This window comes from Myotis lucifugus, unplaced genomic scaffold (genome assembly GCF_000147115.1).
Source record: "Myotis lucifugus unplaced genomic scaffold, Myoluc2.0 scaffold_458, whole genome shotgun sequence".
NCBI classification, from domain to species: Eukaryota; Metazoa; Chordata; class Mammalia; order Chiroptera; family Vespertilionidae; genus Myotis; species Myotis lucifugus.
This window is the reverse complement of record NW_005871506.1, coordinates 621,061-633,452: the sequence shown is the minus strand read 5'-3', so window position 1 is coordinate 633,452 and position 12,392 is coordinate 621,061. Positions and strand designations below refer to the sequence as shown.

The following is a 12,392-nucleotide window of genomic DNA, read 5'->3' as shown; positions in this document are numbered from 1 at the left end:
GGAGGATAAGTCATATGGACTTTTAGACCGACACGACGTAGCAGGTAATTTCAAGAAGCAATTGAGGTGAAGCCGAGGGGGGACACGACGACGGCGAGAGCGGGAGACCCTATAGGGAGGGTGAAAAGGAGAAGGGGACTGCGAGATGTCAGGGGAGACTAGGACGGTACGGAAGGGGAAGGGGGAGGGGGAAGGAGAGGGGAGAGGAGAGAGAGACAGGGTGAGGGGGTAAAGGGAGAGGGGGAGGGACGGGGGAAGGGGAGGGAGAGGGGGAAAGAGAGACACACATAACTGGCTGTCTCCCATGTGCACCCCCACCAGGATGGAACCTGAGACCGGGGTTAGTGCTCTCATGAGAAATGGAACCCACGCCGTCTTGGTGTACAGACAACGCCCCAACCAACTGAGCCACCAGCCTGGGCTGTAGAGTTTTTGTAAGAATTTACTTGAGCCAAACAGAGGGCCCGCCTGGAAGCAAGACCTGGACAGACTGAGAAAATGCTCCCAGCATCATGGTTTGGGGCTGCGATTGTGCTCATGGAATTAGGAGGCTGCGTGGACGGGGAGGGAGCAAGGCGGTCAGTGACAGGATAGTCAGGCTCCGCTGTCCTGAGGGTGTGCACTTGAGGGGCCTGCAGGGAGGCATTTCAAAGCGTTGCCCTGGGTGCCCAGAAACGGGGCGGGGCCTGCTTAGGACAAAGGTCAGCCTGTCGCTGAAGCAGTCAGGGGCCTGGGAGTGACACCCACCATGGCCCGCCCAGCTGGGATTTGTGAGCCCATCACCTGGGTGGTGGCTTTCCACGGAGCCCCGCTGTCCACAGCAGAGCAGTGCACTGGGTCTCCTGGCAATCTGTGCGCCGTTAGTGACCCATTTCACAGCTGATGAGACTGAGGCTTGAGAGCAGAGGGGATTTTGACCCCCGGGGGCCTGTGGCAATGTCTGCAGACACTGGGTTGTCACAGCTCAGTGGGAGTGCACCAGGGGGCGCCAGGCTGTGCTAGACATCCCAGGACGCACAGGGCGGCCCCAGAACAGGACTCCCCAGCCCACATGCTAATGGTGCCGAGGCCGAGAAGTCCTGCTCTCCGTGATAAAGTTCAGTTGCAGAAGGTCACACAGACCTTCACTCAGCACAGTGTCCGACACAAAGCCCAGGGGACGCATGGCGTCAGGCCCGTGGAAGCTGGTTTGTGGGAGGGTCTTCGCCAGAAGCACAGGCGCCTCTGCAGGCGGCAGGACCAGGACAGACTGAGTGCCCAGCTGCCCTGCAGCTCAGTCAGCACTGCCGGAGGCTCGGAAACCAGCCGCGGCTGGAGGACAGCCACTCCCCCCACCCCACAGGCCACGTAGACTAGTTAGGCTGACATAACAAACAGTCCCCACATCTCAAGGGTGTCAGGCAGCAAAGGCCCATCTCTTGCCCGATCTACATGTCCAGCGTGAAATGGAAAAGTGACTGCTCATTGTAATTATGTGAGGGCACAGTTGGCAAAGGCTCCACCAACTTACTTAAACAATGTTTTTACTAATTTTAGAGAGAGGAGGGGTTAGGGAGAGAGAGAGAACCATCAGTGAGAGAGAAACAACTGCCTCCTGAACCAAACAGACCAGCCGCCTCCTGCACGCCCCCTACTGGAGATTGAGCCGGAAACACTGGCATGTGCCCTGACTGGGAATCGAACCAGTGACTTCTTGGTGCATGGGTCGGTGCTCAACCACTGAGCCACCCGGGCCGGGCTCCACCAACTTTTGATGCCACCATCTCAACATACACTTGTGTTGTCAGTGCCAGTGCCACAGGCTAGCACTAAAGAGCTCGTCCCAGGAATTAAATGCATAGGAACGGCGCCTGCCCCACCCACCTGCACGGCCCAGGGAAGTGTAACCTTCCTATGTGCCTGGAGGGAAGAACAGATGCGGGTGATCCTGAGGGCTCTGCACGACCCTCGCCCAGGAGCAGGCCGCCTTGGGAGAGGCCTGCAGTCATCTCCCGGAGCCCCAGCCCCGCCTGCAGCAGGAGCCGCGAGGCCTGAGGTGGGAGATGCGGCCCAACCTGGTCCCGGAGCCTGCGCTCGTGCCTCAGAGAGCAGAGCAGTGGCCAGAAGGAAGTCACTGTCCCTCATGCACACAAGACCAGAGCCTCAGGACCAGCCCCTGAGAAAAGCTAGTTGCAGGGGGGTGGCCACAGGACTCAGCAGGTCTCTGCAGGAGACGCCCTTCACTTGGTGCCCTGGGGACAAACTGCGCTCCCTTTAGTACTGCAGCCGGGAGCTGTCACAAACCTCTTCACAGCGTACCAGCCGCTAATGTCCAGTCTAAACTGTGCTGAGGCCCGAGACGTCAACAGAGCGAGCTGCAGTGTCTCGGGTGCATCGCCATGGGAGCGGCCCTTAGTCCCTCCCCTCCCTCCACATGCACCAGGATCCTCCTCCAACTCTGGACCAAGAAAAACTGAGGCCTCTGCTCCCAACTTGGGTCGTACTTCCTATTTCTTGTCTGTAGACCTTCCTCTTTCTGGAATGGTTCAGACTGGAAATGAGCCGACCCTTCTGGAGAGTCCTGCGCGCACAGACACACGCACACACACGCACACACATGCACACGCGCGCACACAGGCACACGTGCACACGCATGCGCACACACACACGTCTCCTCCTTGCAGGCTAGTGTGTTGTCCACAACTTCCAAATGCCACAGCCAGGTGGTGCCACATCCTGTGGGTCTGGACCAGCTGGAAGCTGTGTCCCGGGGTTGGCAAGGGGCCCTGGATGTCCCTGGTTCTTGTAGAACTCTGAGCACAGACACCTGAGTCTCCGAGGGTGATGTTATGACAGGGGTGGGGAAGTCATATCCCAAAGCAGCCGCGACAGGAGAGGCTCAGCCGCCTGGACTGTGACAGCTGTGACCACGTGAAGGACTCCTGTGCCGCGCTTGCTGCTCAGTGCTCCCGGCGCCGTTCACCCAGCCTGTGCCATGGGCTCGGTGGTGTCAGTGAGGAGGCTGCTCTTAAGTGGCAGAGGCTGGAACCCAGATCAGCTGGAGCGGGAACCCAGGACTGCCTCATGCCAAAGCTCTTGACCGGAACCACATTGCTATAATGTCTGCCACATGTATGTACACAAAAACACACGCGTGCACACACACACGTGGAAGATGCCTAAATGCTGCTCGTTGCCTGTGGAGCAATCATTGGTGATTGCAGCGCTTGGCTTTTGGTTTAGCTGTTTGCCATCTACTAGTAACGTGGTGGCCTGGGTTCTTTTTAGAGCAGCCACCACAGCAAACAGGTCTGCTCTCATCCCAAGCTGAGCGCAGCTCCAGCAGCCCTGGTCTCCTGGGCTCCTGGGCTCAAAGAATCCTCTGCTTTAGGCTAGTAACCGAGCTCAGGGCGCCCGTCCCGGGCTCAGCCTCCCCCTCTGTGGTTGTCTCCAGGGGAGTGCAACTATGGAGGCAGAGTGACCGACGACAAAGACAGGCGCCTCCTGCTGTCCCTGCTGTCCACCTTCTACTGCAAGGACATCGAGCAGGACCACTACTACGTCGCCCCCGGAGACATTTACTACATCCCCCCCCACGGCTCCTACCAGGTGAGGCGTGGAGGGAGGCCAGCGAGGGCCCAGGGGCCGCCTTGAGCCTCCTGATTTGGGTCCCTAAGCTATTTCCAATATTCCAAAAGCCCAGGAGAGAGACAGTGTTATTGATAATGAACACCGAGTCTTTGGTAGACCAGGTCTCTCAAAATAGGAGGGTTTCCCTGGGGAAGAGGGACGTTAAGGGGAAGCTTGGCAGCGAACAGCCTGGAAGTTGCTACTTGGAAATAAAGGTTCAGCAGGTGGTGAAAGGGGAGGGACCAAAACTGGACGGAAGGATGAGAAGGAGCGAGGGAAACCAGACGTCTGGAGGGAGGACGGAAAGGGGCGTGTGCGTGCCTGTGCATGCCCCCGTTCCCAGCTCAGTGTGAGTCCTGCCCGGGCTGGTCTGACCCAGCCCCGAATGACCTGTGGGGCCCCAGGAACCCACATGTGTGTCACCTGAAGCTTTTCTTCCCAGTCCTACATCGACTACCTCAGGAACCTTCCCATCACAGCCCACCCAGGGGTGTTCGGCCTCCACGAGAACGCCGACATCACCAAGGACAACCAGGAGACCAACCAGCTGTTTGAGGGGGTGCTGCTGACGCTCCCCAGACAGGCGGGCGCGAGCGGCAAGTCCCCTCAGGTAACCGGGCTTGAGTTCAATTTCCCAGGCGGGTTTCCATCTGGGGCAGAGGGCTGTGAGAGACGACCAAGGAGACAGAAACATGGAGGCCTGGCAGCCCTGGCAGGGGGCACAGCCTGGCAGTGGGGTACAGCCTGGCAGGGGGCACAGCCTGGCAGTGGGGTACAGCCTGGCAGGGGACACAGCCTGGCAGTGGGGTACAGCCTGGCAGGGGGCACAGCCCGGCAGTGGGGGACACAGCCTGGCAGTGGGGCACAGCCTGGCAGTGGGGCACAGCCTGGCAGGGGCACAGCCTGGCAGTGGGGTACAGCCTGGCAGGGGACACAGCCTGGCAGTGGGGTAGAGCCTGGCAGGGGGCACAGCCTGGCAGTGGGGTACAGCCTGGCAGTGGGGACACAGCCCGGCAGTGGGGTACAGCCTGGCAGGGGACACAGCCTGGCAGGGGACACAGCCTGGCAGTGGGGACACAGCCTGGCAGTGGGGTACAGCCTGGCAGTGGGGACACAGCCTGGCAGTGGGGTAGAGCCTGGCAGGGGGTACAGCCTGGCAGTGGGGTAGAGCCTGGCAGGGGGTACAGCCTGGCAGTGGGGTACAGCCTGGCAGTGGGGACACAGCCCGGCAGTGGGGTACAGCCTGGCAGGGGACACAGCCTGGCAGGGGACACAGCCTGGCAGTGGGGACACAGCCTGGCAGTGGGGTACAGCCTGGCAGTGGGGACACAGCCTGGCAGTGGGGTAGAGCCTGGCAGGGGGCACAGCCTGGCAGTGGGGTACAGCCTGGCAGGGGGCACAACCTGGCAGTGGGGTACAGCCTGGCAGGGGGCACAACCTGGCAGGGATCACAGTGTGTCCGACGTCAGCTATGAAATTGTAGGAGTCATTGCTAGACCCACATAGACCTATACTCCCTTTACATAATATTTAAAATCCAACTCTATTTGCCTGAAAAGCATTTATTTCAAAACCTGCACACCCGCACCATGAATGGCACCCACCCCATTTTGGGAAAGCCCTGGCAGCCAGTAGACAGCACACGAAGCTACGCAGGTGCAGCTTCTTTCCAGACCCGCTGCTGGTGAGTGCCCAGCGGCGCTCGCGACTCGCCTGGAGGGAATGAGGAGAGGAGGTGGTGACCCAAAGGAGGGCGACTGTCTCACATGGGCTCCAACTGGAAGCACCTGGGCCCATTCTGGGGGCCTCTCATGGTCAGATCGCCATCCTCAATCTACAGACGGGCGACGCGAACCTGGGCCAGGGAGTGACCTGCCTGAGGCGCCCATAGACTCAGAGGCAGAGCCAGAGCCAGGCCACCAGCCCCTGACCCCCGCCGGCCCCTCCCTTCACCACCAGCCGAGCTCAGTGGTGGATTCTGTGTGTTTGGTTCCTTGATTGGTTCATCCTGGGAGAAGTGGGAATCGCTGAGGGTCACAGCCTGGTTGCAGCATCTCCATTTCGGGGTGGGAGTTCCGGGCACAGTGGGAAGGGGGAGGAGTGTGCTCCCAGCCTTAGCCCTGCTCCTCCTCACTCCTCGCTCCTCGGGCCTCACCCTCCCTGGTTGGCAAGGCCCACTGCTCTGGCTGCTCTTGTTTCCGCTGAGGCCTGGCTGCTGCCTTCCCCGGAGTCTGTCACTGGCCCTGCGCGAGGCCCGTTCGTATCAGGAGGGGGTCCTGGAAGCCCCCGGGGAGAGCTGTGGGAGCCTCACCCAGGGCACGCGCAGCGGGGTTCTCAGGGTCAGGGCTGCCCCAGGCTTCCCGCTCTCTGGCTCCTCCAGGAACGAGAATAGGGCGCTCTTTGCTCAGCTCTTTACTTTCTGGGCCAAGGGTGATGTCTTCCCCAAAGTTGGTGTGGGGGTCCTCCCCCAGCCACCCCAACCCCTTCCGCCTGTAGGAACATCCCAGGAGGTCCAACAGATGTGTTTACAAAGACCAAGGTCGACGCTTCAGGTTTACCAGACAAGTCCCGGCCACGGGCCTGTTCCTTATTCACTCTCCTCTGCCCTTTAAGGAAGTGATTGAGGAGCTGACCCAGGACATACTCTGCAAACTCCCCAAGGACTTTGACCTAGAAGTCGTCATGAAGCTGTACCCTGTGGTCTATGAGGAGTCCATGAACACCGTCCTGAGGCAGGAGCTCATCAGGTTCAACAGGTGGGCCAGGCGGGCTCATTTGGGTCCCAGGGGTGGCGGGGTGGCAGCAGTGGAGGTGGACGCTTGATAAGGGGCTGCTGTGCAGAGCAGAGGCAGTGGCTCGTCCCACCATAGTGAGGGCTGTAGAGAGGACCACACCAACAAGTACTGCCCAGGATTAACTCATTCCTCCATTCATTCCCCCCCTCTCTCTCATTCACTCATTCACTCACTCATTCATTTGATATCTGCAAAGTCAGGTGTCAGGTTAAAAAGAATACCAAGCACAAGTAGAAGCAATCATTTCGGCCACTTTCATTGCGCCCTTGGTGCCAGGTACAGCTCCAAGCACCACACATACGTTTGCAACCACCTCAGAGCAGTCGTTTGAAATATGCAGTTAGTAGTCCTTCTACCACCGTTTTATAGGTGGGAAAACTGAGACCCAGACGGGTTAAGTAACTAGTGCAAGGTCACACAGCCACTCAGTGGAAGAGCTGAATTCGAACCCAGGCTGTCTGATTCCAGAGCCTGTGCACTTAGCCATTCAGGGTAAATGGAGCAGGGGAGGAGAGACGTTCATCCCACAGGCTCTCCCGAGAGGCGGGGAAGGGGTGATGGACTGGCATGGGCTCTCTCCTCACTTCTCCGGGTGCTATCTAAGCACTGAGCTCCGGGATTATCTTGATTGATTTACAGTCGAAACTGAAAGGTTCCCAAAGACCGTCCAGGCCAGATGAGGAGACGCCCGCTGCTGCCTCCAAGGTTTTAGTGCTGCAGACGCCATGTGCTGCTGCTTCCATTTGCCTCATTGGTCCTTGCTCAGCTTTTGGGCAGCTCTGACGAAGCAGACCACAAGTCTCAGAAGAGACTTGTACGATTCTTGGCTCACAGAAGAAACCCCGAGGCTAGTTAGCAATTAGGTGGACTTCCACCTGGGAGGAGGCTGGGTGGGAAAGGTGGTCTCAGAAGGATGAGGGAACTAGGAGGATGTCATCTAAGAATTTCTTGGCTCCAGCAGCCTAAGGGTTTCTCTCTGGAGTCAATAAGCAGTTGGCTCTTTGGGGGAACCCAGTGAAGTCTGGGGTGCGAGCCAGGCTGTGGCACCACTGTGGTGAGTCAGGTAACTTGGCACCAGGGGCTGTAGTCCTCATACGTTCAAACACCAGACCTGGTGGCTTCCATCCCTGCTGAGGCCACGGGCTCATCCTTGGGGTGGCAGGGTTTCACAGCCTTTGCCACTCGCTGTGGTCAGACAAGCCAACAAGGTAACAGTAGCCTTATTTTCCAATGATGGTCAGGATGGTCACACAGGACAATACTCGAGCCTCCCTCCTCACTGCCGTTGGGCCTTCACCCAGTGGCCCGAGAAGCCCCGAAGGACTCGGTGACAGTCCAGCTTCCAATTCAGAGAAGCCAGTGTTGTCTCCTGGCAAATGTCCTCTCCGCGGCACTGGGACCTCGGAGCTGGCAGAGCCCCCGTTGCAGGAACAGAAGGAAGACCTTTGCAAGCAGGTGGCCAGTGTCACGGCTCAGGCCTGTGGGACAGTGCCCTGACTCCTCAGCTCAGCAAGTGCGCGGAATGCCTGACCTTTCCATTTCCGTAATGCAAACACCTCGTGGTCACCCCGCCACAATCCCTTTCTTGCATTGGGCCATTCTCGTGTCCACTTGGCTGGGATTTCATCAATCTTTAGAGATGACTGCTCTCTCTGTGCAGGTTCTTTGGCGCTGAGGTGCACTCCCTTGGACGTGGCCAGGCCCTTGTCACAAGGCCAGAGAGAGACAGGCGCAGGCGGCACCTCCCAGGCTGCCCTTCAGCTGCCTTTTCTTAGGTGCGCTTCGTAGTCTATTAAAAAGAACAGCTTGGGCCAAAATGGCAATTTAGATCAAAACCCTTAAAATTACATTACCCTTTGACCTAAAATTTTTACTTTTAGTGAGCAAATCATTATTTATTTGCACAGGAATTGATATAGATGGATATTCCTAGCAATGTTGTTTGCAGGGACAACAATGTAGAAATAATAAGTTTCAGCAATTGGGGAATAGTTAAATAAAATGGAACACCTTACAGTCATTACAAAGGATAAATATCATGAATTGGGAAAAAGATCCCTATACGCTAAGAGAGAAAAACAGATTACAAAAAAGTAATCTAGTACAATTACTTTAAAATTGTTTACATACAGAAAAACCTGGAAGGATTTATGTACATCAGGTTACTTTCAGTGGTGAGACAGTTGGGTGATTTAATTTTTCTCAGCTCTAGATGTTGTCTGCCGTGAGCATACACTAATTGTCTGACGTTTTAAAGGGAAAGTGAGGCAGCCAGGAGTCCGTGTCCTGGGGAAGGAGACTCGGCGGGGCTGAGCACGCCTTTGTCCTCACAGGTTGACCAAAGTGATCCGGAAGAGCCTCATCAGCCTGGTCCGCGCCATCAAAGGGCAGGTCCTGATGTCCTCGGAGCTGGAGGACGTCTTCAACAGCATGCTCATCGGCAAAGTGCCGGCCATGTGGATGGCCAAGTCCTACCCGTCGCTGAAGCCGCTGGGCGGCTATGTGGCCGACTTGCTGGCCCGCCTGACCTTCTTCCAGGTGCCTGGAAGGCGGGGTCCCGGGCGCCCGGCATGCACACTCAGGTGGCCAGGACATGTGGAAAGGACAGACTAGAGGCGGTGGGAGGAGGAGGGGCAGCCGCGCAGCCACCTGGATTCACTCCTGCTGGGAACAGTCTCCCCAGAGTGGAGGGCCAGACGGAGTCAGAGTTCTTGGAAAGGTGGTCGCCTGTGGAGGCAAGCGTAGGAACTATTATAAATGTCACAAACTGGTGGCTCATGGACCAGATTTGGCTATATATTTGGTTTGGCTCCTGGCAATTTAAAATTCTTGAGCTAGCCTGTAAACATTGGATTATTAGACATAAAAAGCCAGATGTTTGTCTTACAGAACCAGGGGGACTGGGCCAGTGGCTGCATGGCCACCCGGCTACAGGGACAGGCTGTGCTCAGCCCAGACCCAGCTTGCCCCTGCATGTCTCTTCAAGCAGAAATGTGTTTCTTTGTGCCTTCATTTGAGTGGGGGAACATAAGCTAGGCTGGAAGGCCGCCTGTGTCAAGGAAAGGAGAAAAAGCGTATTTCTGAATGGGACCCATTTACAGTGCCTGCCTCATGCTGTCTTGGCCTTTGTATGGACTGAGTTTTGTTTCTGTGGCCCCAGGACTGGATCTCCGGCGGGCCCCCTGTGGTCTTTTGGATCTCCGGGTTCTACTTCACGCAGTCATTTCTGACGGGGGTCTCCCAGAACTATGCCCGGAAGTACACCATCCCCATCGACCACATTGGGTTTGAGTTTGAGGTAGGAGCTTCGGCTGGGCGCTTGGGGTCAGCCAGGGGCAGTGCTGCCCGTTTCCTTACTGGTCTGAACGTTCCATGTGCGGGCACAAGTGCTTCTGAGACGTACGAATGAAATACTTAGCATGAACTAAAGTACTTCCAAAGTTATTCCGCCAGAGCCAGGGGATTCCCAAGGCCATGCATCTGTTTATATAAAAGGGATCTTTTTTTTTTTTTTTTTTTTTTTTTTTAAATATTTTATTGATTTTTTACCGAGAGGAAGGGAGAGGGATAGAGAGTTAGAAACATCGATGAGAGAGAAACACCGATCAGCTGCCTCCTGCACACTCCCACTAGGGATGTGCCTGCAACCAAGGTACATGCACACCTCCTACTGGGGATGTGCCCGCAACCAAGGTACATGCCCTTGACCGGAATCGAACCCGGGACCCTTGAGTCCGCAGGCCGACGCTCTATCCACTGAGCCAAACCGGTTAGGGCAAAGGGATCTTTTCAAAGGAAAAATCTGCCACCTTTATGCCAAGAAAAGTGAAAGCATTCTCCCATGCTGTCTATTTAACGTGGCGGCTCCTCATTTGGAGATGATCATGGACTTGGGTAGTCCCTTGCTTGGGGTAAAGTTAAAGGAATTGTCAATGGTGGAGCATCACCCTGTCACACTGGAGAGAAGGGAGCAGAGGGACTGGTGGATTGTAGAATTTTAAACTCTGTGGAAAGATTGATTGAGATCATCTAATCCAGACTTCACAAACTGGTTGTCCTAGGTCTCAACTTAGTTTGTGAATAAACTTAACTCTGAAGACAATGGTAATCCAAAATTAATGCAGTAAAAAAAATAACTGGGATAAACATTAGGAAAATATATAAAATCACATTTTTTAATGTTGAAATGATTGTATACCTAGAAATTCTAAGAGACCCTAAAATCATATATATAAGAATAGGAGAATTTGTAAGGTGACTGGTTAAATATACAAAAATCAATATCCTTTCCTACTCGAGCGATAAGTACTCAGAAGTAGAAATGGGATAAGCATTCCATTGACAATAACAAAACGATTAGAATTTGCGTGATTTTAGAATGGAGCTTATGCTCTGTGGTTCACCCTAACCCCACCACTCCCTGTTCTCCTACCTGAACCATTTGCTGTGTTTACTGGAAGGAATTAGAGTTTTCTACCTCGGAGTCTCATGGTGGTGGATACCCTGGCCACGTACTCAGTTGGTTAGGGCGTTGTCCCAATACACCAAGGTTGCAGGTTCAGTCCCGGTCAGGGGACATGCAGGAATCAATCAATGAGTGCACAAATAAGTGGAACAACAAAAATTGATGTTTCTCTCTCTCTCTTCCCGTCTCTCTCTCTAAAATCAATCAATAAAAATAAATAAATTGTGGTGAACTAGAGCTGGCTCATACCAAGTCCCCAAAGCCAGATGGAACTGATTGTTAAGTAGGTGGTAGCCTGAACTTGGCCATGGTGGGAGTCTGTAGACCACAGAAATTGACCCAAACTACAAGCCACGGCTCTCTCTCTCCCCCAGAGAACTGTTTCTGACCTGCTCTCGCTCTATAGGCCCCGGTTCAGAGAGGGTCACAGCTAGTGCCACGGAAGGTGGCCTCTGACTCCTAATTTGGTGCCTTCCCTACGCCTGCCACATAGAAGGGTGCATGGCCCGCGGACGGCAGACAGGCATTTCATCACAGAAGCTGGCGTCCCGGGAGGGGCATGCTGGGACAGGCGGACAGCGCAGCCAGGCTGCACTTTTCCAAATGGCAGGTACGGCACTCACAGTCCTCTCTTCCAGGTGACCACACAGGAAGCCGCCATGGAGAGCAGCCCGGAAGACGGGGCCTACATTAAAGGGCTCTTCCTAGAAGGCGCTCGCTGGGACAGGAGCACGCAGCAGATCGAGGAGTCTCTCCCCAAAATCCTCTACGACCCACTGCCCATCATTTGGCTGAAGCCCGGGAAAAGTGCAGCGTTTCTGCACCAGGACATATACGAGTGTCCAGTCTATAAAACAAGCGCCCGGAGGGGCGTCCTGTCCACCACGGGCCACTCTACCAACTACGTCCTCTCCATCGAACTCCCCACGGACAGGCCCCAGAAGCACTGGATAAACCGCGGGGTGGCCTCCCTGTGCCAGCTGGATAACTGAGGCATCTGTCTTGACACAGAAATAAAGGGCACTCATTCTTCACTGCCGTCTGGCGGCCCTTTTGTGAGGGGCTTGGTGTGATGGTGATGAGGGTGACGTTACACTGACATCACACTTGCTGTGAGCCCTATCAAGTAGTTATGACTATCATCCTCATTTATGGCTACAGAAACCATGCTACAAGGGAGATTAGTAACATCCCCCGGACCAGACAGCCTGTGGGGGTGCTGATCTTGCCAGGAGCGATGGAGACAGGAGGGGCCGGTCTCCTGCTCAAGGCAGGGAGATTAATAGCTTTTTTTTTTTTCAAGAAACACTTTTTCCAAGGTGGAAAAGAACGTCAGAATGGCTAGAGAGCTGGAGCTGTCTTACTGTTCCAAGTGAGATTGTTAGTCCTGTGAGGTGGAATCCATGAACCTTGCACTGGTCAGGTAAGTCACACTGCAAGTGCAAGGCACTGAGGGAGTTGCTAGGAAACAACTGCATTTTCATTAGTTGTCTAGCTCCCCCTTCAGCAACAAAAGCTGTGGA

General features: G+C 55.4%; 1 protein-coding gene across 1 annotated transcript in view; it reads left to right on the top strand.

Annotated features, from left to right (window-relative positions):
- Positions 1–11,861, top strand: part of DNAH3 (dynein axonemal heavy chain 3) — a gene marked incomplete at its 5' end in the record, with an annotated part of 172,487 nt that extends 160,626 nt beyond the window's left edge. The window contains 6 exon segments of the mRNA XM_023744381.1: positions 3,434–3,588; positions 4,052–4,219; positions 6,223–6,365; positions 8,738–8,942; positions 9,565–9,702; positions 11,508–11,861. Of these exon segments, the coding sequence (XP_023600149.1) occupies positions 3,434–3,588; positions 4,052–4,219; positions 6,223–6,365; positions 8,738–8,942; positions 9,565–9,702; positions 11,508–11,861 (1,163 nt within the window).
- Between the last annotated feature and the right edge of the window lie 531 nt (positions 11,862–12,392).